General features: G+C 40.8%; 1 protein-coding gene across 9 annotated transcripts in view; it reads right to left on the bottom strand.

The window, feature by feature from the left end:
• Nucleotides 1-27,312, bottom strand: part of eml1 (EMAP like 1) — a 51,014-nt gene that overhangs the window by 1,973 nt on the left and 21,729 nt on the right. For 3 of the 9 annotated variants that reach the window (XM_075448544.1, XM_075448540.1, XM_075448547.1), the window contains exons 2-23: nucleotides 18,528-18,710; nucleotides 18,198-18,251; nucleotides 14,868-15,006; nucleotides 14,077-14,097; nucleotides 12,029-12,157; nucleotides 11,763-11,791; nucleotides 10,112-10,138; nucleotides 6,828-6,957; nucleotides 6,004-6,153; nucleotides 5,364-5,433; nucleotides 5,004-5,114; nucleotides 4,784-4,879; nucleotides 4,561-4,695; nucleotides 4,319-4,418; nucleotides 3,735-3,886; nucleotides 2,294-2,419; nucleotides 2,055-2,186; nucleotides 1,368-1,435; nucleotides 1,151-1,239; nucleotides 602-699; nucleotides 265-352; nucleotides 79-174 (exon numbers count right to left, since the gene is read on the bottom strand). In XM_075448544.1, the coding sequence (XP_075304659.1) occupies nucleotides 79-174; nucleotides 265-352; nucleotides 602-699; nucleotides 1,151-1,239; nucleotides 1,368-1,435; nucleotides 2,055-2,186; nucleotides 2,294-2,419; nucleotides 3,735-3,886; nucleotides 4,319-4,418; nucleotides 4,561-4,695; nucleotides 4,784-4,879; nucleotides 5,004-5,114; nucleotides 5,364-5,433; nucleotides 6,004-6,153; nucleotides 6,828-6,957; nucleotides 10,112-10,138; nucleotides 11,763-11,791; nucleotides 12,029-12,157; nucleotides 14,077-14,097; nucleotides 14,868-15,006; nucleotides 18,198-18,251; nucleotides 18,528-18,710 (2,223 nt within the window). The remainder of the gene's footprint in view (nucleotides 1-78; nucleotides 175-264; nucleotides 353-601; nucleotides 700-1,150; nucleotides 1,240-1,367; nucleotides 1,436-2,054; nucleotides 2,187-2,293; nucleotides 2,420-3,734; nucleotides 3,887-4,318; nucleotides 4,419-4,560; nucleotides 4,696-4,783; nucleotides 4,880-5,003; nucleotides 5,115-5,363; nucleotides 5,434-6,003; nucleotides 6,154-6,827; nucleotides 6,958-10,111; nucleotides 10,139-11,762; nucleotides 11,792-12,028; nucleotides 12,158-14,076; nucleotides 14,098-14,867; nucleotides 15,007-18,197; nucleotides 18,252-18,527; nucleotides 18,711-27,312) is intronic. The other 6 variants (XM_075448541.1, XM_075448543.1, XM_075448542.1 and 3 more) reach the window with 6 other exon arrangements.

The raw sequence follows: 27,312 nt of genomic DNA, 5'->3' as shown, positions 1-27,312 counted from the left end.
AGAAGAAAACACTTGCTGTATGGATGTCATGATTCAAACCCGGCGTGTAAAGTGGAGACAGAAGGAGCCATCACTTACCAAAGATCTGGAAGCCCAGTGTGCAAGTGCAGGTGACCCACTCAATATCTCTGGTGGTCTCCACACTGACCACCTGTTTGCACACTGATGGGATCCCTGTGAAGACAACAACAAACATGTTTTAGCATCACTTAGCTGCATGTGAGCCAACCAGGACGGTGAAATGATACAGGTGGTCATACTTACAGTACAGTATCTCATAGTCGCCTGAATTTGATACCAGATACTGGGAGTCCACCGACCAGTCCAAATGGGTGATGAAACTGGAGTGACCCTGGTAAAAGATAAAAATGGACAAAGTTAGAGGACTTCTTCTCACAGAAACACAACAACCCACTTCACAACATTTCCCGAGTTAAAGTTTCAAGAGCCAGAAAAATTCCAAGAAATGTTGACACACAAACACAGCAGGGTACTCAGAGACTTGTTCTTCAACCTTTTATAGTATCCGTATAAAATCAGAGAGGAGCAGGAAAAACCAAAATATAGAGCTGGGCAGGGAACTAAATATACAGATGCTCACCGAACACTTCCCCACTCGACTGTACTTCTTTCCGTTTTCCGCCACCGCATAGATGTAGATGTAGTTGTCGTGGGAACCAATAGCCAGGAAATTACCATCTAAAGGAGAGAAAAAGGAACATTATTGGTGATAAAACAAAATGCTAATGTATAACGATGTCAAGTTAATAACTGGAGTTTTGGCTAATTATACATTTGAGTTGGATTCTGACATTAATAGTAGAGATGTCACATCTGCAACAGAAGGCTGTTTCAACTATTAAATATCCAGTATGGCTCATAGGAATCTACTCAATGTCTTAAAAGAATAACAGGTATTTCAATTATGAAATTATAAACGAAATTATGATAAATTTGAGGGGAGGTGTCTTTTTTCCCAGCAATAATACTGTGTTAAACATTCTTTTATTTGTATCATTCCTGGTGTAATCAACCTGTGTTAACACAAACACTTCAGCATGGATACATGCTGTATTTCAGTTATCCAAACTTTACAAGGAAAACAGAACATCACTCAGGGAAAACATGCTGCCAGGAGTTACCGACATACCTGGTCCATAGCGCATAACAGACAGCTGTTCATTCCCATCTGTGTGCACCGCGACCAAATCCTTAGAGTCTGTGTCCAGCACCAGCCACCTGCAGGATCAGTGACAGACTGCTGCACAATCTGGCTTTTCAGCTGCTTAATATTCACCGAAACATTTTCTAAATTTCCTTCACAATATTAGCAGCCACCGAACTCTTTTCAGTGACGGGATATGTACCTGCCAGTCTGGGTTCCTATGGCAACCACTGCTCCACATGGGTGGAAGCCTGCTGATTGGGCGGTGTCCTGTCAGAAAAGAAAGAGGAGGTCACTGTGAAGTCTTCCTTCGCTTCATTAATGCATATTCATTGTTGTTAGTTGACTTGTACTTTTAGAACTTCTTCACTTGTTTGTACTGATTCATGTGCAGTTGGACATCAGAAGGCACTTCTTACATTCATCTCCTGAAAGGAGAAGCTTTCTTTGTACTAATATTCGCTTAAGGATTTGTACAAACATGGTCAAACATGGTCCAATTTACGCATACGTGATGTAGAAACGTGTAGCCTACAGTACATAAACACAGAGGACTGACCTTTTAGTGAAATAGGGAGCAGTTAAATAATCATTTTAAATAATGTTGCATATGGTGCATAAGATTATTAAGTTCTCAGAGAGGTAGTGATAGTGTCAAAGATTTCTTAAAAGGTTTAGTTTCATAATACTTGGTGATATAACTTTATGTGTGTGAAAGTCATATATGAAACAAATTACAGGCAAATGTAAAAAATTGTATGAGAGAACACAGCTCCTGTTATTTCTCAAAGGCATCAAAACTTTTAAATCATTGGCCATTTCATGGTCTGTTCTGTGGTGGGTGTAATTCCCAAGACTGACTTCAGGGGGCGGTGTTGCCAAAACTGACCTCTATACTCTTGTTCCAGATGAGCTGATGCATGCTTGAATCCCACAGACAGACCTGCCTGTCATATCCGCAGGTCAGAAACTGAGGTTTCCAGGGATGGACCGCTAGGCCCCACAACTCATCAGTGTGACCCTGGAAAGAAGAAGAAGAGTTAGTGGATTAACTGGTGAGCAGAAAATAAAAAAGTCTTACATTGCGGAGCAAATAAGGGCGTAACTTCTCTAAAATGTTGAATCTACCTGTGTAATGGACGTAAATTCTCCATCCAAACTTCCCTGCAAAACAAAGTTCTTAGTGGTCCCGATGAGTACACTCTCCCCTTTGCCTTCTGCTATGGTCCGAATTGGGCCAAACAATTCAGGCACCTGCACGGAGAAAAACACCATGAACCACAAAATAACCTTTCATGGCGTAATGTGGTTTTCATGAATCAATTAAGACATAAGTAAGCCACAAGTGTGGCATCACTATAAAGATCCACGGAGCTTCTTAAGAGCACAAATCCATCCCATCCTCTGTAATATTTATGATGCCATGCTGAGAAAGCACAGTTTGCAGCCGGGCAACGGGGGCATTTCCAGCTCCCAGAGAAAGACCTTCTTCAGAAGAAGCAACTGGATACGCACTGTAAGCTTTTATTAACACATATAGTCACGTGAAAACTCATTACACCCCCATGGACTTTGTTTACATTTTTATTTTAGCATGCTTGGACATAAAAACATAAAACTTCTCGATAAAGAGAGGTTTACCAGTATCTGTCGTTAGCTTCCTTAACTTATTGAACATTATTCTCTGCAAAGTTCCCTGATAAAATTTCAGTGAGTTTCAAATCTGTGCTTTGGCCATTCCATACCCTCCATTACATGTTAAGAGGTCTTCTTTCAGTTCAACCCCAGCGTTTCAGCAGATAGCTGTTCCTTTTCCTGAAGAAAATTAGTTTTGCATCAAATATTTCTGCTGCCACTCAACTCCATCTCCGGTTCATCGGCTAAGAGGAAATTACCCAAAGAAGCCTGCTCTTTGTCTACATGTTCACTGAGGAAGTGTAATTCTTCTCTCTGATTGAAAACACAGAGGTACCTGCAGGTCCTGTGATGGAATTCTGGAGTTGTCGGATACTTGGTTTTGCATGAAATTGTCTGTTAATGGGCTGAATTTGCTTTGGTGGCCAGTCCTGGACAAACATCCACACGGCTTGTTTAGGAGATATTTTTACATCCTTTCCCTGACTCATAAGTATCAATAGCTCTTTTTATATATATATATATATATATATATATATATATATATATATATATGGTATGAGAGACAGCTTTGTAGATATTAGTAATACATGCAGGGATTTACTTACATTTTCCATGCAATGGAGTGTTTTTTAATCTAAATTAAGAAAATTACTTCAATATGCCAGCTATTGCATCATTTGCTTGAGAATAATATCCGCATCTATGGTCTAATTTTCATAGAGGACCAAGAGTCTGCTTGTTGAAGAGGCAGTTAACAGTTTCCACGCTTAGTGTTTTCACATGACTTTATCCACACTGTCATCTCCTAACAGATCATTAGTGTTCTGTGGAGCTCCAACAGCATGACTAATGCATTTCACCCTACAAATTATGAGTAATTTATACACTTTATTTCCAGCTTTGAAGGAGAGAAAATCTTTTGGCATTTCACCTCCACGGTTTGTATCTTCTGGTAGCTGCCGTCCCAGGAAACAAGCCTGCGGTCTTTCCCTCCAGACACCAGCGTGCCGTTCCTCAGCATGCACACAGCAAAGATGCTGCCCTCGTGAGCTCCTTGGATGACGTGGCTGATGCGATTAGTGCCTGTGTGACAGAGATGGGATGAGATAGATGAGAAGGCTCAGTCGGAGGGAGACAGACACAAAGGTCGACTGCCTGAGGAGGGCAGAAGGGTGATCGATAGAGAAACCAGAGACAAAGAGAGATGGTGCATCTGAAGATAAGAAGCTCACTTTTACAATTAAAGGTCTGCTCACAAGTTCCAATTCTATTCTATTCTCAGTTTGACCCGAATTTGACCCCTGATCTCCTGACGGCTCCACCACAATGAGACGTTTTGAGCTTTGGACCACGTAAAACGTCTATGTGCACAAACTCACACAGATTTTTTTTTTTTCTCTCGTTTTAATTTGCTTCTCTTAATGACAGGCTCGCTTCTGTTAGCGCCTACAGTGCTTCATGGGCATGGTTATGTCTACCCAGGGCCGACGGCTTTCTGTGAGGAATACTTTGTACCTTTTCCCCACACCAGGATGTTTCCACTCGAGTCCCCAGTGATAGCGTCTCCATTTTCTGCGAAGGTCACACACAACACAAACTTGGGCTTCTCTTGTTTCTGCAACAAACACAAGAACGTGTGTGTGGTTCCAATTTGCTCCACCATCACTGATTTTCTCTAAGAACTAAACAATATTTATATACTATTGTTCCGCGGGATGAAAAAAAAACGTGCGAGGAACAGCTTGTTGTCTTCTTACCTCAAACAGTCCTTGCTTCTTGACCAGCATGCCTTTCTCCATGGTCCAGAAACAGAGATGAGACTTTCCACAAGTCACAATGATGTTGCTGTCTGTTGGGTGAAAGTCTGCCGCAAACACTGACTCATTGGAGCACTGAACAGATCCACATAAAACAAGGAATAAGTTCAGCTTAGCAAAAGAAACAAAATTAGAGCAAACCCAAAAACACATGTGCACATACCTTAACCTCAGCCAGTCTGTCTTCTCTCTGCCAGTCCCACACAGAGAGGACGTGGTCATTGGAGTCATCTACAACGCAAAGAGTGTTTCCTCCATTCTAATGTGCAAAAACAGGAACAACTCTGTGTTTATTTGACTTTTTTTTAACTCATCAAAAGACCTAAACCTAGCTCCGGTCAGAGCAGGGATGGCCTAAAAGAATGTTTGCCGTGTTTCTGTACCGATTTGGAGAATGCCAGGCAGACTAGTGCCCGGTCAAAGAAACCCACTCCCAGAACATGAAGGGTGTTGAGGCTGACGGAGTCCCACACACGAACGTGAGGAGCCAGCTGCTGCCAGGAAACATGACACACAAACATGGGCAAAACACTGAGTGAGGTCCATCATCTGATCATGATGATGACGGACTGGCACATTCAGCGAATTCAGCAAATATATGATGCAGAGAGCCTAATAATGAGGCAGAATTGCTTGACTTAAGTCAGTATCTCACAAAGAAAATAGCATGACCTTTTCGCCTCTTTAAGATGACAAATGTTGAATGGTAAAATGATAAAGCATCAGTATGAGACCATACTTACTTTACCATCTGAGGAGGTCCCCGCCACCTGCCCAGTTGCTATGGTGATCTTATCAGGGTGGACAGCGAGGCTGAAGACGTGAAAAGCAGACATGAACAGCTGGAAACATTTTTGACATCAAAAGACCCCTTTGAATAAAGATGAGCAACCTGAAAGGCTGTACCATAGCTCCAGCACACTTGTCTTTGCTCATATGTGTGGGAAAATGAGACATATTAAGAAACACGCTCTCTTGGGTACGGCAGTGTAGCTTCACTTGTAGGATGGGTAAAGTTCAAACGCACCGTCTTCAAAAGAGCATAAAAGATCCGTCTGCGATCCATCCTCTGATCTGTAATCTAAACCGCGAGTCGCACTTTTATCAACCTTAGAGTGGAATAACTTAATCATCAGCAACTGCTGAAGATTACACTCACTGCAGAACACTGTCCTGCAATTACTTCACTGTCTGTAACACTCAAGTACATCTGCAGCTTCCATCTACAGTAGCGACATTCTGGCTTGCTATCCGTGCATGTGCTTGTGCACTAATTAAGAATCAGGAATAGAAAAGATGATTCCATTTTAGGCTTGTTGAAATGGTGCCAAAGAAATAAGAGAGCCCATAACAGATGGGATCCTTTCTGCTCGTGTCACTTACCATTTGATGTCGTCCGTGTGTCCGGTGTAGTGTCTCTGCAGCTGCTCGTCCACATTGAACAAGACGACCACTGAGGCGATGAAATATACCGTTTCTCCAGTGGGAAGTAGGTAAAGGTTGGAGCGACAGTCGCGACCGCGGTAACCGTAGCTGAGCAATAAAAGGGTCAAGGAATTATAAAATAGATGGCACATCTTCCTACACTTGTGCACACAAATAGGTGTGCCAATCAAAAAAAGAAATTGAAGTCCTTACATCTTGCACATATGCATTGTATATTCAGACTGGAATCAGCATAATCAGTTGTCAATTCCTGTGCATGTTGCTTGTGCTTGCTCCCTCTGATTTAGTCTTTTTCTTTGCCCTGTGGCCTTTTTTCCATTTGGATTTCTGAACAACATGCCGCATTCATTTCTGATCTATAAAAGCAAGAAACAAAGATGCCCGCAAATGAAACTAAATAAAAATAAAACAGCACAAGAGGAGCTGCTGACTGGTTTTGCCTGGCAGCTGAGTGCAGCTTATCACCGATTTCAGGCTGCAGATCGACGAGCTCGATCGACAGCGGCAGCACCACACAGTGAAAAACGAGCATCTGAGCAGATCTCCTCTGACAGGCAGTTCGACACATTTGTAGCTTCTTCTTACACCTACATCACAATCGGAAATGATCTTGCTCCCACAATAAGTTTTTGAAACTTTTCCAAATCAGTTTGTAGATGAACAATTCATTCCTGCAGAAATTTGGCAGCAGGCGCTGCCAAACCAGTTGGGCCCGATCTCCGCTTGGTTTATTTTTGAAACAAGCTGAAGCAAAAGGATACACCCAGTCCAGTTTGAGTTTGTGGCTGGGCAGCTCGGCTCTGGCCTCCAGGTAGTAGATATCCACTTGGTCTTTGGGCATGTACATGGTGATGGGACGACCCTTAAGGAACATTTTCACATAACCTTCCTCTGGAAAAAGGCAATAGAAACAGGCAGTGAGATCACGTGTGGAATCACGGGTGTGTTTAATGTCAGATTAATGGTGTCATATTTACTGCACAAAAGAAACACACAGAACATTGCTATGTTATGAATGGCAGGGTGATGATAACACTGAATGTATAGGTGGATTAGAATATAGCGGAGCGATGTGAGAGGATGTGATGGGATTCTTATTTTACTGTGATGAAAACTCATTTAAAAAAAACAACAGAAACTGCAAACTCATACAAAGCTTAACAACTGTTTTTTTTATTAGTCATTTCCAACACATCTTTGTGACAGCAGAGGGCACAAAATAAGACTGCAAACACTTTGTTAAAAACTTCAACGACTCATAAATATTCAGCTCACAGCAGACATTAACCGAGACAAAATGCAGACACAAGCAGAGCAATGGAAATGTCATAGGGAAAATAAATAAATAAAACAGATGGAAGCTTAGAAAAGGAAATAATGAGAAGTCCTCATCAGTTTTAAACACTTTGATAATGAAAAATGAACCATGCAGAGAACATCAAGGGAAGCAAAGACAAAGACAATTAAAAATGAATGTCAACAATTGCTCACTACTAGCTTAAATGGATTTATAGGTAAAGTTGGGGGCTTGCTTGATCTTTATTTTCATTTTCATTAAGTGATGTTCCTTTTCTCTGAATCTTTATGGTGGAATTGCAAGTAACAAGAGACCTCCTGTGCTCTTTAATTTTCTTTTTTTTTTAGATGGCACACATCTGTTAAAAAGCACGAATTTGTCTCTACGGCCTTGTGATTGGAATAAACACTAATATTTGATTAAAGGAGTGTTGCTTTATTGCTGGATTATTTTTTATAAGCTAGTAACAAATCTGGAAATACTGGCTTGGTGACTTAACAGGGCTGACATAGCTGGGAGTATCATTAGGAGATAACAGACTCCCTGACTTCCCCAGATGGAGGCTACAACTCGGGGGCTTTCTGAGCGATGACACCTTGGCAGCACCATCTTTTCTAGCCACGCTGGCCTTGCTGCTTTCTGGTTTTCCCCGGGGGATGGTGGCTGAACGAGCCGTCACAGCTATGGCTGTGGGGCCGCTGCTCTTCCCCGTCCATTTGGTAGAGCGGCTGAGGTAAATCTGCACTGTGACTATAATGGCGGCGGGGAAAAGAGCAGATTGGGAGTGATCGGGGTTGTCAGGGCCGGATGGATGCGAGGGGGCAAAACAGGAGCAGGGAGGATAAGGAGGCGCACAGGAGGGAGGAGGTTGGTAGAAGTTAGATTCATATAATGGCTGTTTTTTTCTGAAACATTGTAGTGGAGGCATAAAGAAACCAAAAAAGACATAAACTACCAGAAGGAAACCGGGGCAACTGACTTCTAATGTAAACCAGATGAATTCTGTATACATATCTGAGTAATTTTCCAGTCTTAGTGTCTCCAAACATGGAATAAAGTCCATGCAGAGAGTCGAAGGATTTCTTTTGTGGGAATGCTTTACTTTATAGTTCCATAATTTCCTGAAAAAAAGATAATCCAATTGCTGTTCAACTGGAAGACTTTATTTTCAACAGAGTCAGTCAGTTCAGTAGAAACATGGCAAAATATCACATTTGCCTTTTGGCAGAATCCAGCTTAATAATTATGCAGATTGAATTCTCCAATATTAAATGGCTGGAGAATACAAAGCTGAAATAAAATATTATTATCGCTGGACAATTATGCTAATGATATGAAATCTCTCATGATAAAAGATTGTCCCATTGTGGGATATATCAAACGGTAAATGGAGATCAGGTCGTCACAGTCAACATGATGTGGAAATGTGTGGAAGTGGCTCTGAGCACCTACAGGGCTGCTACTGATCTGTTTCTTTATAGATCTGATTTGTTTTTAAACGTGAGGGATTACAGACATCTTAGGCAGTGACCGTCATAATGTTTTGTCTCCTTAAAGTAAATACAGTACTAACTTTCTTTGAAATTGAGTCTACCTTTCAAGAAAATGTCTATTTTTCATGTAATTTTCCCCAAATTTCACAGTGCTCTACATGGAAAGACCTTGAAAATGATAAGGATAATTGGACATGTAAAATAAAGCATTACACTTCCTTCTTTTTTTTTTACATTGCTCTGATCTTTGCTTTGTCCAGCTCTTTAAAACAAATGAACAGAAAGATGTAAAAGGACAAAACCCCCCTTTTCTGTTAAACTAAATGTAATTTTACATTAAAATGTAAGACACTGCCTCATCATCACCAGCCTGAAGTGTTGGGAACCGCCAGTCTATGTGCTTTCATTGACAAAAATGTTTAGATTTACTTGGCTGATGTTTATTCCAAAGATTTAATCCTTGTCCAACACAACTGGGTAAACATCTGTATATGCGTGAGGAAATGAGTCTGGCTTTCTTGGCAGCTCTGCAAACACTTCACAGAAGGGGTCTACACACAAACAGATGACACTTCAGGCCGTGTGAGGAGACTACAAGCTGAAGAATTCAACAGGATTCAATAGGAGTTAAAAAAAAAAAAAAAAAAAAAAAAAGAGACTGAATGTGTTTGAAACGCAAGGTCTGATTCTGAGGGGTTAGGGCACAACAAGAGCAGTGACTACTGTGAGGATTTCAACAGCTTCAAAGCAACTGCGAGGCAGCACGTGTCAGACATCTTTGTGTTGTTTCTATGGTGACGACAACTAACTGCCAATGAGCCAACGGGAGGCTGTGAGCAAACAGACAAACGTCTGGGGAAGCAGTAGCGGCTTCATCTGCAGCTGAACAAAAGTGCAAACACAGCAATCGCACTCTGATGCAGCACTCAGTGGGGGTTAGGTGGGACTTTGTGCGTCAATTAATTCAGCCTCAAAACATTTAAGGGGAAGGCAACTTTCACACACAGTTTGTCAACCCACTCCTGCCCCTGTCTGGACAGCTCTCTGCTTGTTGCAAGGAAAAGGTTAGAAAAAAAAAAAAAGAAAGAAATTTTGGTGGAAAATAATCTCAAATATCTTAACAAAAGTCCAGTCCTTTTGTTCTAAACTCTGAGAGAAGGGGATTTATAATGAGAGATCAGAAAAACTTCATTTGCAGTGTCCAGAGAGCTGTGGAGGCCGGGGGGGCACTGGGGGTAGAAGGGGCCTGGCCTACCTTTGCAGTGGGTCACACGTCGCATCCCTTGTAAAGGTCAGAGAGACACACAAGCACCAGGTGAGGGGTGGCATGGCTTTCTCACGTCCTGTTCTGTCCTAATGTGAGTGCACCTCCTGCTTCCTGCTTTTAGTGAACAGCAACGTCTTTCCATGATGTTTTCAGTCACCCAGATTCTTTCTTTAGAGGAACATCTAAACCACTCAACTTAATAGTTTACACTTTTCCCCCTCCGAAACAAACACATCTAAATAGGATTTTTTTGTTTAAAATCGAACTTTAAATTATACAGAGGCAGAAATTATATATTTTACACGCAATCTTTTCTTGTATTGCAGAGAAAACATGACGTTGCATTACAATTATCATTTTGGTTAGTTGTTGTATCATCGATCCTTACAGACATTTTACCAACAGTGAGCTGATTTATTTCTGTCAAAACTGCTTTAACATTTCTTCCTTTTATGATGGTTGTAATTAACAAATATGGTGCACACGTTTCACATGTGGAGGAAATTTGCAACTTGAAACTTAAGAAAATACAAATGTTCATAGACACACCCAGAAGTCTGGTGTGTGAACCAGAAGTGTAAAAAAAAAAAGGCAGCACAGACATTCAATTTACAGAAAAATCAATAATGAGCTGAAGGTGGAAGTTCTGATCAATACTCATCTCGTATTTAGTCCCATTGTCTTGTTAAAATGTGTTTCCTGCTTTTTGTTTAAGATCAAACGGTGTAGAAATGATCTGCCTTAAAGATAAGACTTTGTTACCCAATGCTATCCCGTAAAGTTTGTGTGTGCAGGTTCTGACCGCTAGGGCATATCAAGGATTTCAATCTGACACTAATTTTGTCATTGTTATAGAAGCAGTCTCTATTGTTTGGGTTATTTTAACTCTTAATCTATGTATGTTTTTAAAACCAACTGTTGGGGAAAGCAGCTCCTGAAGATCTCAAATGGGTCGATCTTTATCTAATTTCATTTTAATTTTTCAGCAGCTGCGCATTAGTCACCAGAGTATCCCCGTGCAGTTAGCTACAACAGCGACCCAAGAGGGTCAGAGTTAATTTATAAAAGCTTTGGGAGGCTCCTGCTGCTTGGTGTCATATGTTTGTATCATGAATCGCTTTAAAACAAGTGGTGGAGGCGAATTTGACCAACTCACTAAAACTGCAACAAGAATAAAATGAAAAACCTTTCAAATGTGCAACAAATAGTTTAAATCAAACAGTGCAGAATGTGTTTAGAAAGAAAAGATGAATGGTAATAATAATGTGAGGATGCATGGATGGATGAAGTTGATTTGTTACTTGTCAGAAAATGGATGATGGGAAGAATGAATGTTTAACACCGACATTTAAGGCAGGACATTATGGAAAGTATCTCTAAGAGGTCCTCGGTGTGCAGAACACAGTTCAAGGCATCAACTCAAATCAGAGTTCAAAGCAATTTGATCTTTTCTTTTTTTTTTTTTTTTTTTTTTTTTTTTTTTAAACCAAAGGGTAATTTGAACAATCAACATAAAAAATGCATTGACCTCTGACAGACACCGAGAACCACTGAGTATCCGCTGTGTAATGGCTCTTTAAGGGTTGTAACAGAGCAGGAAAACTCAAAGCCATCAGGCTAAAGAGCCGTGAATTCTTACCTGCATTGAACACTGGATCCCTCTGCTTGCTGCAAAGCAAACGAGTAAACACACAGCAGTCAATCAGAGACCCAGCTCCAGATAAACCAACTCTTCATTTTCATTTAAATGTTTCATATCAGAAAGTTGTGTCTATCGAGCACTGCTAGATTGGAAATAAAAAAAAAAATAAAAAAAACCACAAACAGTCTCCTATTTTGTTGAGACAGAAAGTCTTTGTGCGCGCCTGTGAAAGTAGAAAACTCTTCACAGTCACCGTGACTTACCTGTCACTTCTTTTGCCGCTGGAGTTGCTGCCGGTGGACCCGGCACGAGTTCGGTTGCCTTTTGAGTCACCTGAATCTTTCCGAGTGAGAGTCCCCACATGTTCGTTTGAGTTGGCTCTCCTCACAGTGCTGTCAGCAGAGACAGAGAAAATAAGAGGGGACGGTGAATAAGCTGTTGCTGCTTTTCTGTACACTCCCAGGGTAAGGTTTTTCATACAAAAATATGTGTGTGCATGTCATGATTCATCTCTAATATGTCCCTTTGTTGTTGGGTTTTAGTGGCACTGACACATTTGGAAATATATATGTTCTAGATTAATTAAAAAAATAAATTTCAATATGCTGTTGTTATTGATTTTATTTGACAACTGAAGTGAATAGCTGAACAGTTATAAAATGGTGCTCAAGTTTCTCTTGACTGGAGAGGCTGCTACGTGAAGATAGGTGACAGGTTCAACAAGTGTCAAGAGTGTGTGAAAACAGCAAAACATACAAAGTCTCTGGAAATAAGCTCGGCCAGTAAAATTGCTGATGAGCAGGTTTATAAGGATGAAAATATAACAATAATGATCGTGTGTAGGCTGTAAATCAGAGGAGACAGGGGCAGAGCTTGATCCTATAATAAAACACATTAGATATGTTTTTATGCTCCAGAAATCTACTACACGCTCTGTATCACTGTAAATGCAGTGTGATCATCCCTGTTATTTATCAGAGATTGAAACACAAGTTATAACCTTAATGTTATCGTCCCTGCCTCACAGGCGAAGATTCAGTTAGACACCTCAGTCGCGTTTTAGACTAACATCTAAATTTGCTCTTCTCGTGGAAAAATATTCAGTTTTCATAAATTTCACACCAACGTCTTGGAAGTTTGCAGCATTTCAAAATCCCCTGTGCTACCTTGCACTACATGACACCGTAATATAGTTAAGTTGCACATGTACGGATTTTACATAAACTTCAACGAAATTTCAAGTGATAATCTAGTGTAATGTTACAAGTCCTAACAAGTAAGACTACATATTTTTTATAAACAAAGATAAATGTACACACACACACACACACATTTTATTCATGTTAAAAAAAAAATGGGAAAATGCTGATTCCTTATCAGATTAGGATCTTTTTCAGCCTTGTGTTTACAATTTGGGGGCGATAGTGTCTGGTCAAGATGCTGCCTTTCAGGATCTAAAGTGGCTCTCTGAGAGAATAATCAAACATGAAAAAAGCAGGATGCTTCAATACAAAATCTTAAATTGGGTATGCTTGGCAGAGCAAACATGAAGAGGTATGTGCTCAGTCAGATTATCATCTGTATTGAACTACCTGGAAAATACAAAACCACGTCAAGTGTCAAATTAAATTCTATTATGGAAGGAGTTGCCTTTTTCATCATCATCTCACATCATCAAAAGCGTTATAAAATGGGATTCTTTGTAGGGAATAGCTTGGACATTAAATGTGTTGGTTCCTCACACCGCAGCATCAGTGCAGAGCTGCGAAGACCTGCATATCTGTGGTGCAGACAGACTGCCTATTCTCAACAAAGAAAGAGCTCCATCAGCAGCCTGATGACCAGTAAGCCCATGAGTCACCTAATCCACCCCATGGGAGAAGAGGCTATTCAAATCCTGAAACTGGCCAGTGGCCGTTATCCCTTCTGGACAGGCCATGTGTGTTTGTTCTCTAAAGAACAGCGAGAGAAAGAGAAGCGAGTGTTTGTGCTGCTGTGCAGTCCCATGAGGAATCATACAGTCCTAATTGGGCCAGAGAGTATTGAAGGCTGCTGCTTGTATGCCAGCACTAATGGGGCTCTGACCAAGCTGGGGTTTAGACTAATCCTGGATACAGAAAGCAAACAACAAAAAACATCACCCTGAGATTTTACAGCAAACAGTGAGTCTTAGCCATGAAAGAAATGGTGAAATAAAAAACAAAACAAAACATTAAATCAATAACTGAAGATGACGTTTAGCGACTGTTAGGAGAGTGATGCAGCGATGATGTTATATCGTGACCGGTTAAATACTTTGGGACTCTCTCACCTGAGGGGCAGATACAGAATTCTGGTAGAACGAGACAGAGAGGACAAACTGGACATCACATTGTAGACAAGACATTAACAGGATACAGCATCATAGAGAGGGAGGACATGTTATCAGAGAGACAATGCTACAGAGCAGGCATGCAAGACAGAAAAAACATGGAAAAGACGGATGGCTCATGACTAACGACTTGCTACTTTTACTGTCTGTGACTCAGTGACTTATACTTTACAGTTCCAGCATTACACACACCGTACACTCACAAATAAAAGCGAGAGAACTGTGTCGTTTCTTGTCAGGAGGCCATTGAAATTGTGCTCCTCTCCTGTAAACCTCTAGATGAGAGTCAAAAGATTAAGTCGAACGACGCCTTCAGATATAAATAAAACCATGCCAGACAGTTAACGTCTGTTTGGACTGAAGCAGGTCCCTGCTGTCTGCAGAGCCTCATCCGATTATGGTAATGTATCATGGCCATACTGAATCAGACCTGTAAAATGCTGATGGCTCTGGTTGATTTATATGTACATAAAAGGAAAAAACCAGAAATTTTATGGCTGAAATAGCATAGAAAGACATGAGTGAAAACATCTCTCAGGACAAATTCAGTGTCTGCAGAGAACAACAAAAATCAAGACATGAGTTGCAACTTTCAAATGATCTGAACAAGGCTCAGGGGATCAGTCAACCAAAACCATAAACACCTATACCACATCCAAAAAAATAAAGCTCTACTCAACCTAGAAATTACACCGGTGTTACAATTGTATCGTTGTGTTTTGGTTCCTCACCTCTTGCTGGCTGCTGTGCTGGTGTCCTTCCTGGATCCAGATCCAGATGGGGAGGGCAGAGTGCTGCCGCCTTTCTTTGGTAGGATGGTCCCGTTGTTCACCGTCGTCCGTAACGGCAGGGTGGCAATCATTGGCCTGGCTGGAGGGAAAAGAACAGCAGCAGGACTGGAATCAGAGTCAGCAGTTGCAGTTCATATAAAGTAGTCAGAAAGTAAGAAATTAGGGAGTGCTGCTTAGAGAGGCTGCTTATAGAATATATTATTGCTGCTTATAGAATATTTAATTTACAATTTATGGTGAAATAAGGTACTGTAGCATTTTGGGTGTTGAGATGAAAACCTGTCAGGTTGTGCAGCTCAGGTCACACTCAAAGAGAGCTACGCTGAACAACCTACAATACCTTGATTGTAGTCCAGGTTGTTCTTCCGTTACTTATCTACATCACCATGAAAGATATCTGAATTATGCTTGCATTGGGGGTGAGTTTGCCACACCTCAAACAAAGAATGACTGGACAAGGAGGGACGCTTTAAAAGGAACCCCGACTCATAAGACTCACATAATGTGTTCGAATTGCCCTCTCCTGCTAAAAATGGAAAACGTGAAATATCTTTAATGTTTCTAAATCCTCAATGATGATGATATAAATTGGTCCCGCAAGAGAGTATTTGTTTCAACAATATTACAACTTTTACTGGTTAGCACTTAGCAGTAAATATATAGATTCAGTGTCACATGGGACTGTGTTTTGTTGTAGATTATATTCCAAAGACAACAGGAGATATAAAACAAGTCTTCACAGCTTCCTAAAGCCCCTCTGCTGGGACCCATTGGATATCTCTGTCAGAATGTTAAAATGCTGTGACAATATGAATACATTTGACTTACTTTACTTACTAAAATTGAACTATTGTCATGTGACACACCATCGCTGCATACCGATGACAAATGTCATACGTTCTCGGATGCTAAAACTCAAACAGCATTATAACGCTGTGACCTTACCGGTAGATTAATTACACCCCCTGTGGTATGCTGCAATTACAGAAGCCAGCCAAGTGCTGTAGTTGATTTACAATATGCACCTACACAGAAACGCTGGCTGAGAATATTTCCACAGAAAACTCAGTCACCGTCGGTTCTGTTCTCAGCTCTTTAGTTCCTGACAACCTTAACATTCGGAGTCTGAAACTGAACCACAACTGCAGCGTAGGTAAACAATTTGGACTTGAATTTAGCAGTCCGAAGAGTCCTTGAACTAGCCAGCGTGAAACTGTCCTGAGCTAAAATAACTGCCCCCCCTCAGCTCGCTACTAAAACAGCCGATGACAGAAAGCGGAGCTCCTCTCAGCTGCAGCATGGACACTGAAGACTTTGCCCCACTCTTTCCTCCCCACCTGTCCGATCTTATTCCTCATAGTAAAAATTCCTAAAGATTCCGTATTGTCTTCTGTATTGTCTGCACCACTTACACTGTTCTCGGGTTGAAACTGAGGCCCGGACAGAATCAATATTTATCTCACTGCAGGATCCAGAGACCGGAGCCACTTGCGGTCATCTGACTCCTCACTCCAACCCACAACACATTGCTTTGTAGACAACAACAGTGGACTACAAGTGGAAAACCTTTTCTCTAATATCATAAAAGCAATGATATTTTATCTTTTATGTATCACATTTATGTAGCAAATGTCAATATTTTTCTAATAAGTCGATACAGGTCATATAAGTCTGGGTTTCTTTTAAAGACACAGAAGCTTAAACAGAATGTCTGAAACAAAAGGGCACAGGAGGAGTCACTGGTACGTACAGTATGAAAAAATGATGTCCTTTTAAAACATATAATGGGTATAAATGGATTTCAGCTCATGCCCAAAATTGAATTATGAAATGGGCTCTTTAAATTGCATTCCTACTCTTATCATGCTCTTTAGGAAGGCTTCAGAGATGTGTAATTGTTGCACAGTGCAATAAAACATCAGCTAACTCAATGGCTTGTCTCATTTAACTGATAGTTTCTTATCCAACGCATTTTTCATCCAAATTTCATATGTTTACAAATGGTTTGTAGCAGATGGAGAAACACAAAAAATGCATGCACACCCACCCACACCCACACAACACACATCTAAGCACGGAATAACAAATCCAAGCTGCAGCTTTATCTGCAGTCATAAATATTTAATGGACACCGTTTCATCCAGCAGGGACACACATTCACATAGACACACATGCATGCACACTCAGGGCTATACACTCATTTTCTCATGTGGTCATTACACAGCAGGGGCAAACTGAGGTTTGTAATTTTGTTAGCGTTTTAAAGAAGATGGATGTGTGTCTGTCTCTGTGTGTCCGTGATTGTCCTCGTGCAGTATGTGTGTGTTTATTACTTTAACTTTCTGAAGCAGATCATTGTGCATCAGGAGAGGGAGGCAGTTTGCTGGCTCCCTGCATCTTCGAGTGGAGAACAGTCAGAGGACGCAGCTGAAAGTCTGAGTTACCCTCCCAAATTAAAGTGAAACTCCATCCATCCAGTTACTCCTGAGACAGAAACTGGCAGCAGCTCAGAGTCGTAATTTGTGTTTCTGCTTCATCGATCAAATGCCTATTCAAGCCATGAAACTCATGACCAGCAGCTGATCTCGCATGCAGATTTAATCTACATCTAGTGTGAAGTTCAGATCCATTGGACGGAATTAAAAAAAAGATTGAATAAATCGGCCGATAATCTGCACATGCAGAAATGTTACAAAAAAGGCCCAACACAAATGGGAAAGTCTGTCTTTGATTAGTGTCTGATGCTTGGTGCTCTCTTTCTAAGCTTTTATTTGAAATTTCTTTCTCAAATGAGGTCCTTCATTTCTCAAAGTTTCTGTAGGAATAGATTAAGTGCTGTGTGATATCACGTGAAGAGAACAAAAGTGGAAGGGACAACTCAGTGAGATGATTTCATAAGTGAGGAAATAGGTCTTGTGGCTGGATTTGATTTTAGAAACCTCAATGGAAATGTAATGCAACAGGATATTAAGTCTGCCCATTCACTACAACCTGGAACTGGTTAGTTTATATAAATTTAGACAGATTTAGATTAAAAACAAATCGAAACAGCAAGTCTGGATCTTAATATAAAAACCCTATAAAACTTTTGTCATGTCGACACAATTTCCTTCATATGTGCAGTGTGCAGTGCTGAAAGTAACTGTGCACGTCTTAGTGAATTGCTACAGGAAAAAAAAAAAAAAGTACTTTCAGTGCAGACAGTGACTGAAATATGCACATGTACACACCAGGCCTGGTAAGTGCAGACAGACTACACGCTCAGCCTACCTGGCTTCCCAGCAATGCTGCCTGCTGAGGGAGATTTTCTCATCAGAGCGGGGTCTACACATGTAACGTATGACGCATTTAAGAACACAACACAGTCCAGGAGAAGGGAGGACAGGAGGGAAAAGAGATTCACAACTTGTCAGAGGAGGAAAACAAGCGGAATCTGCAGGAGAAATCATCAGCAAAATGAGCACAAAGACGAGAGACAAGATTCCACTAAAAGCATGTGTGTAAGCCAGCTTGTGTGTTTCACTGTGAGCAATCAACCCTGTCAATTAATACCTCAGAAGAAGTGAATCATAAAAATAAAGCTTATGAAGTGTATGTTACCTTTAGTGGGTCCTCTGCGGGATCCCATTGCCTGCTGCTCCTCAGACAGGTTGAGTCTGCGAACCACGTCGGCTAGAGCGGATTTGAGAAGCTGAATCTCATCCTCCTGCATCTGGACCCTCTGCTCCAGGGAGGCGATGCGGTCGGTAACCTCCATACTGCTGGCTGCTGATGCACTGTCATCTGAGCAGACACGGTGAGAAAAAGTCAATCTAATGACTCGGGTACGGTAAGTAGTCGCTTTTTATACAATCAAAAATACGAGTCAGTTAATGTTGCACTCCACTGAATCATGACAGTTGGTCATTATTTCGGCCAACGGAGGGATTAGCTACATAGGGAAAATCACCAGGGATGGAGCACAAGCAGCTCCTTTCAGATGCTGCGCTCACTTTTATCGCTCTTTTGGTGTGGAAGCTTTCATAGAACTGACCTGTGAGCCTGTGTTCAACGTCTGGATGTTCTCTCATCTAACTTAACACATTATTATCATTATGTCTCCACCTGACACCCAGATACAGACAAAGCCCTGACCACCAGGCTCCACTTCATTAATGATAAAACACACACGCACACGCATTTGAGCGGCAACTCCATTAAGTCTTTGATGTCACAGCGATTTGATGAAATATTAATGTAAATCACTTCTGTGTTTTCCCAGCAGACTTGTAATAACAATCTGATGCATAATGCATTAGAGAGCAAGCTTTGGGTGATTAGGCAGATCTGTGTTTCCCCTCAGAATCTGTGTTAGACCCCGACTGCCTGGCAACATTATGGAAATCTGAAAAAGCTCTTGACCTCAGTAAATAGCGTTCTCAAACAATGAGGTACAACCGTCTCACATTGAAGACACTTTTCTTTGCTGAAATCAAAGCGTTCAGTTGAGTCTCAGAGTAAATGATGATAAACAAAAGCTTCTCAGGGACAATTCATGGCATCCCTGACCAGAGACCCTCCCCCCTTGCAGATAAATGGATTCTGTCTCAGATACAAAATCGATCAATTGAATCTCTGCAACACAAAAACACATTTTGGAACTGAAGATGTGATGTAACCAACAACACAGAGGAAACTGAACAACAAATATGATTTTCAAAAGGCATTTTTCCTAAATAAAAACATATTAGGAAAAGTATAGTACTCCTATGTTCATACTTAGATGCAAAAGTGTCACACATAATAAACAATAAGAACAACAAAAGAAACAGATACGCACCTAACTCATCATTTTACTAATTCAGTTTCTGATGTGTAAACAATTACAGAAACAATGTGATACCACCGCAATATAATATAATCCCATAAGCAGCTACTGTAATCGAACTGGAAAAACATGTCAGAAATGTAATTTCACAGATCTGTTTTGCGAGGGGCCTGATTCCATTAGAGTGGGATTAACAGACTGTTTGCTAGTTATGAATTGTTTGGATCGGAGAGACTCGCGTTAATACTGGATGGTAAACTGGTGCACTAAGCAGATGGGACAAGTGAGGCTTGTTGCAGAAAATTGAAATCTGAATCCAAACAGAATGGCTGAATCAACCAATTACAGTTTAAACACACACACAGACTGGAGATGAGGCCGCACACACAAAAACACCCTCAAGTGTTTTAGAGCATTAAGTTGAAATCCCTTTAGATACTGCATAAGTTGTTTTTGAACATTATTTCTGATGGAAAACTTTACTATTAATATCTCTACCACAACTGATTTTCTTTAGTTTCAAAGTTTTTTTGAGTTTCCCACCGAAGAAAGACTGATTTTACAATTCAAACAAATGTTCCCACCTTCAGAAATCCCGATAGCACGTAGGCGTCTCTTCTTCAGACCTTAAATGTGAGCTTTACTGAGGGGCATCTAAGCCAGCCTTGCAATCAGTTGGACAGTTAGTTGGCCTTAAACGGGAAAGAGGAATGCGTGTTGCAAACAGCAGCAAATGTGGTGTCTGAAGAAAACTCCTGAAACCAGAAGTTTGTTGTGTCATGATACTGTTTATTAGCATTTTGATTTAGTTGGCATTTTATATTACTTTATATATTTTTTTGAAGAATCAAAGTAAGTCTACAAAGGTTCCAGACTTTCAGAGAATGACGAATAACGTTCAAATGACTGAATGACAGTCAGGTCCAACTTCAGGTAACCATGGACGATAAATTTAACAGCGATCCCTCTATCTTTTTTCTGTCTCAGGATTTTTATCAAACCAAACTCTGCTGCACCTGATTTGCCTTCACTGTCTATTGTTCTCATCTAGCCACCATGTGAGTTACCCATTATGAAACACCCAATCTGGAGAAATGGCATCAAATCTAAATTGCAGGAGCACAACATACTACAATATAACAACAATGGCAGCTCTACAGGTGCAGTGAGGCATATACTCATTTGTTCACTTACAAATTTCTTTTTAAAAAAGACACCCTCTTTATTCACAATGCACGATGTCAATCTCTCTTCTTCACCTTGACACACAACAACAAACCGTTTAACAGACACAACTGCTAACATTCGGCTCACCTGAAATAAGTCCTACAAATGCAGTCCTTGTTTGTATTCACATGTGTATCAGAGAGGGGATTTCCTGAGATAAAGCTTCAATTATCTGTGCAGCATCTGTAGAGGCTCTGTTCCCAACACTGACACAATGAGAGCTTCGTACCATCAGTGGCTGAATCACAATGGCTGGCTGTCACGGCCGTGATTCTACAGCTCTGTGCTAACATCCTCCGTCACTGAGCTCCCGGCAACATCTGAGACAATTTAGCACTTTCACAGCTACACCCAGAAACTGAACAGGTAGGAGGAAGTTTGTGTTCATGCAGAGGAATGCGTTGATAGCATGAAGATGATGAGGCCGCTACACAGTCCACACTGAGGATTCGGCCACATTTTCCTTGTGACGGGATAGTACCCTTTGCAACTGAGGTCACATCCTTTTCACATCTTCACATCAGTGAGATGTCTATCTTTATTTTAAAATGAATCCATCACCACTTGAATCCCTTGATGACAGTGTGCCTATTCCAACCCTGCAAAAGAAGATTGGAGCATCCCGACACTCTCCAGTGTGGTAAACAGGTGTCAGCTGTCAACATAAATCACTTAATTTCTGTCAATCTTCCTCAGATTTTCTCAGAATTATTTTCCCTTCCTTCTTGCTTCATTATCTGGTCAGTATGTGGCTGGGTCACAGATTTAAGTGAAATCCCACTGCTCACCTTAATGTATTTGGACATGCAGCTCCCTATTACCTTCCTCTGGAAGGCAGTGTCACTCTGGCACCTGTATGCTTGAGTGCATGTCCATCACTTTAGCCGCAGGGACTAAACAAGAGGAAATAGGTACTATCGCATGTTCATTTTCCTGCTCTAAATAACCAAACTTGTTCCTGCTCATATCTCAAGATTATCTCTGAGTCATTTACTGACCTCGCCGGCATTAATAACGAACACTGGCGCTAGCACACATTCTTTCCTATGTGCTGCAATTTCATCAGCCACAAGGATCAATATGCTAATGGAGTAAAAAGACAGAAATAACGCTGGGGAGATGCTTCTGATCAACACAGAGGTTGCAGTCTCACATTCTGAGCAATGCAGTGACCTCATGTATAAAATATGTTCTGCAGCAGCCGTGTGCTGATCTGAGCTATCTGCCTTTTTAGCTGACTCATTCCTTGTGAGGATATAAGAATGCACACGAATGCTTCAGGATTAAAAGAAAAGATGAAGTAAAGGAAATGTTCAAAACTTTCTTCACAACAGCTGCGTCATGATGTGCTCGAGCACAGTTCAACACTACTTGATTGATGTCAGGTTTTCCTTTCTGTCAGCAGAACAATGGGATGTTTAGAAAATCCACAATCGTCATTTGGAGAAATCCAACAGATCAACGAACCAAACAGCTGCAGGAAACAGCCTGTCACAACATTTACACAACTATTCATGTGTTTTTTGGACAGAGAGGCCCTGCTGATATCACCACTGTTGGCACATCTACCCAGCACCTTGACAGCTGGTTTTAATTTCACAACATGAATGCACACAGTTTGGTGGTGGGCTGAGAGAGAGCGGCCTCAGCTGCTGCAGACTGTGCCTTCAGGAAAGCCATTTCTTCTGAGACGAATGAGTCACACTTATTAAACAACCTGAATTTGGTCTGCTGCTGGCCTCAATTATGGAAGTCTGAACCTAATCCTAATCAAGTGGCATGAGGGAATAAAGTCACTAGGGATTTAGAGACCGATTCAAAGTCATGTAAAGGGATAAAATAGTGGCATTTTTTCTTCTTATTCTCAGAGGTGAGAAAATGGCAACATTTAAAATAAAAATAAAAATCACAGTCTGCCGTCAGTATGACTTAAGTCATCTATGAAGATCAATTGAGTTAGAGGTGTCTCTCCAAGACAAGAAGATTAATGGAGAAGAAACACTGAAGAGTTACTTAAAGTTCCAATAATTCCCCTTGTCACCTGCAGCGAGCAGTAGCTGACCTGACTGTAGTGTTTTAGTTAATCATCTGGTCAGATTAGGGAGACAGGTGCTTGGTTTACAAGCTTCCTCTGATTGCTCTTGGTTGACCGGAGCTTAAGGGCTATAAATAGCCAGCGGTGGATCAGAGGAAAGTCCTCACACACAACCTGAGGGGAGATTAAAGCAGAGAAAACAGACGGCACAAAGGGAGGGAGAAAAAGAAAAACAAAGGCAGGGAGGGCCGCTTTTCATGTGAAAACATCAGCACCAAAAAAAAAGTCACCAGGGACAAAAGTCTGTGTGAGTGTGTGTGTGTGTGTGTGTGTGTGTGTGTGTATATAGAGGTCAAACATGAGCTGGTGAGAGGCCAAACAACCCCCATGAGAGTTCCTACTGTCCTTGTGTAGACATAAACCTTTCCATCCTCTCATCAGCTACATCCTTCCTGGAGTCAAACACAAGTCAAATGGGAGACAGCTCCCCCACCTTAATCCTCTCATCCTCACACTGAGGAGACCGCGTACAAGAACAGAGATGCTGGAGCCAAAACACTAATTCAAAAGTCGCATCTGGTATGTACTACAAGTTTTAAGCTGCCTAAGTGCATCATTAGCAAAGATGGAACCAACATACACAAAGACCTATTAGAGGTAAGGGCGAAGTCAGAAAAGATGGAGCGTGATGTGCTTGTCCTTTTTTGTGCAAATACTCCTTTACATGCTCAGTAAGAGCTCTGTAAAGAAAGCAAAGTCATAGTAGCAGCCATTGCTGGAAAGGATTATAAATTTGATGATCCAGACAAAATAGGTAAATTAATGAAAAACAACAAGTATCCAGATTCAATTCTCACAGTCTAAAAAGGAAAGTGACTGATGTTGAGGGCAAGCAACAAGCACTGTTAGAAAGCACTGAATGAGGAGCATGGAAGTTGATTTGCCTCTTCAAAAGTAATATATTAATTCAAAGGAACAAAGCTTTGTCCCTAGCTAAATGCTCGGGCAAAACAATTCCTCCTGAACAGCTTTTAGACAATTCAGAAATAGATGCACTTCTATGGAAAAAGGAACCAAACTGTAGCACTCTCTAGACTCAGCCCCCAGCTCTTATTCAAATTCGGGATGTTTTCCTTACGTAGTAAATTATATGTAATATTTTTCTCATAGTTATATCAAAGCCAGATGCTCAAAAGAACAAACACAAGTAAATAAAGCCACAAAGACAGAAATACTGTGAAAAAAAGAAAAGAGACAAGTACAAAGACATGGCGGGTTGAGGGAGAACAGCTCCTTCCTAACTCTGGCAGACAGTGAACATACACCATTATCTCAACACCCTGCTTAACAAAACACACACACACTTTTACACACTCTCCTGTCAAAGAGGAAGAGTCACGGCGTGACTGAGGGATTATGTTGGATATGTGAAGCAGATCTTGCTGAACGCTAGTGATCCTTAAACTCGAGGGGTTTGGGCTTAGCGCCAGGCTGGTTTTTGTATTCTCTCTGTCCATCTCGAACCTCTTTCAACTCTCTCTGTTTGTCTATCATCCTCTCTGTTTTGTGAAATAGATTTTTGAAACAAGGCCGGAGATAAGCTGAAAGTGGAAGGAAAATGCGAGACTGAGGGATTACATTTAAAGGACATAGCAATGAACTGTTGTAATGTATTTCTCCAGTATTTATACTGCTTCCCATGCTGTGCTCTAGTTTATTCTGTTGTTCATCCAAGTAGAGATAAACCAGTGTTTAAGAGGACGAGTACCTGATGTTAAATTTAACTGAAGTCAGCCCCTGTTGTCAATTGGCTAAAACTCTTACATTTGCTATCGGAAACACAGAAAATAAAGGGTGAAATGGGACTGATTTTACAGATATTTGGTCATAGTGCAAATTAGTTCAGATATTGACTCAGTCCCATAACCATTAATGCTGCTGGTTCAGGTGCTTCTAGAGAATATGAGGCATCACAACTAGGAAAATGGCACTCCTACCCAGTGGAAATCCCTCTAGAAGAGGTTGTACAGAAAGCACAATGTACAAACTACACAGTTTCAAATTCTTCGTTTCCCTTTCAGGCAATTTTTAATGTTTTTCTAACATTGAGAATATTCGTACTTTCCCGGGTTTTAGTGGTCATTCAGATGCTTTCCTGTTTTTCAAATACGCCGCTCGCACAGTGCAAGACAGGCAGTGTTGTGAGTCCAAACATCACACGAACTAGTTCAAAGTTCAGCTCACACAGATTAAAACTGGACTAGTTCATCATCTGATATCCTGAAGTCTATTCAGACCAAAAATGAACTAGTTCATGTTAATTTCTCACTTTTTAAATGAGCTTCTCTGAATTATCTTTCCTATATGGTACACAATGCTATGGAGTGCTACTAAATACGGGAACACAGGCACCATGGCCATCTGAGAGGAAGCATGCGCATTTCTATATTTGTCTATTTTAATACAAACCACCAAGTTTCTCAGAACCTAACTGTGCTTATAAAAATTACAGATTGTGTATAAGTCTTCTTTATTTGATCATTTCTGCAGATCAGTGAAAGCATATTAGCAAACTGAAGCCCAGTGACAAACATGTACTGCACTAAGATAAGGAAACTTCAACAGCCAGTGGAAAAAAAAAAGAAGCAAATTCTGTTTCTACAACAAACAGAAATATGTCATAAGCCTGAAAGAAAATAAGGGAGTAGGTCATCAGCACGAATACAGATAAAATCATTCTTAGTGGCCGTGCATGAGACAGATGAGGACAGAGTCAGTGAATATGCAGTTGTCTGCATCAAGGTCAAAACAAAAGTCCAACTTATATTACAGGTGTCCTCTTCTGACTTTCTGTTGTGCTAAATCATCCATTACATCCTTCAGATTGAGCTGGCAGGACTCACTCTTCTTCACTTCTTTACAGTTCTCTTTTGATCTTTTTGTTTTGGTACATCATATTTTGTCAGTTTGTGTCATACTGTCTGCTTTGGAAGTGCCGGAGACTGCTGCGGAAATCCCTGCAAGGTCTGTAGCCTCCACTGGAGTATGTAGTAGGGGGGTGCGTGCAGATAAAATTTAGCACGACACATTCACCGTCAACAAGAATGTCGTTCAATGCTGGGCTCACTTCACAATGCTCAGATACAAAAGCAGCTTTAACTTATTCAGTTAAATATTCACACAAAATATGAATGAAGCTCATGAATGCACTCGTTTTATTGTGTTCATGTACAATACTGACACCAGCTTACAAAAATCAGGAGGTGGACATTGGGCTGAAATGACACCAAAGCGCCCAGTGTGCCAGTTATTTTGGCACGCACCTCGCGAGGTTAAGAACAGCAAGTTTAAGCAAAATGGAAATAACCCTGCACAGATGTGTGATTTAGCTGTTCATATAGAGATTTTTGTCAGATGATGATGCAGCTAATACATTTTAAATTTAATCTCAAATGGTTTGCATTGATGACAGGTTGACACGCAGTCTCAATAGGCCACATTTCAGTCAAAAATTCATTCCCGTCTCAACGTCTGACAAAAGAATGATGAGAATCTGGGTGCAATGATATACAGTTTCTGAGCGCATGTGCAGGAACAGGATAGGAGCAAATGTATGTAAAGGTCTGGCTCAGTGGTCAAGGCAAATGCAACAAAAATACTTGAAATCCAAAGTGATAGACAGAAAAGAACACCCAAAGACAACAACAGTCTAAACTTTATCCAATGCCCCTTTTTGAATCAACCAAAAAGTAGTAAACAGCTGGAGAAATACATCCTTTTTATTATAGTGACTTTTAGGGACCAAACAGACCACAGAATTACAAAGTCATGCTTGGCAGCAGCTCTGGGCTCTGACACAAGCCTCTTTCTCAGCCTCAACCTTTCTCTACATAAAACAGGGCTTTGTCCCCCAGTAACAAACAACCAGGAAGGAACAGGAGGCGGGATACTTGTTCCATCCAGTGCGTACTGGTGTTGTTCCACCCAGTAACAGTGATATTAGAGGAAGCCAGATTTCCACAGTGTAAAAACAGTCTCACACAGAATTATTGGCCAGAATTATCACTACGCTGTATATCGGCCAATCGTGTATTTTCCATCTGGAGGGGAGAGAATATACAGTGACACTGTTGACAGCATTACACGTGATTTTAGTTTGTTTCTACAATCTAAAATAGTTAGGATGCTGTTTAAAATGTAAATAAAAACACGATGCAATGATTTGCAAATCTCACAAACCAATATCTTTATTCAGAATTCAGCACAGAAAACACATCAAAAGATGAAAGGGAGTCATTTAACAACTTCATGAGAAA

The sequence above is a fragment of the Odontesthes bonariensis genome, chromosome 17 (assembly GCF_027942865.1).
Source record: "Odontesthes bonariensis isolate fOdoBon6 chromosome 17, fOdoBon6.hap1, whole genome shotgun sequence".
NCBI lineage: Eukaryota > Metazoa > Chordata > Actinopteri > Atheriniformes > Atherinopsidae > Odontesthes > Odontesthes bonariensis.
Note: the sequence above shows the minus strand (reverse complement) of the source record. Positions and strands in the feature narration are given on the sequence as shown.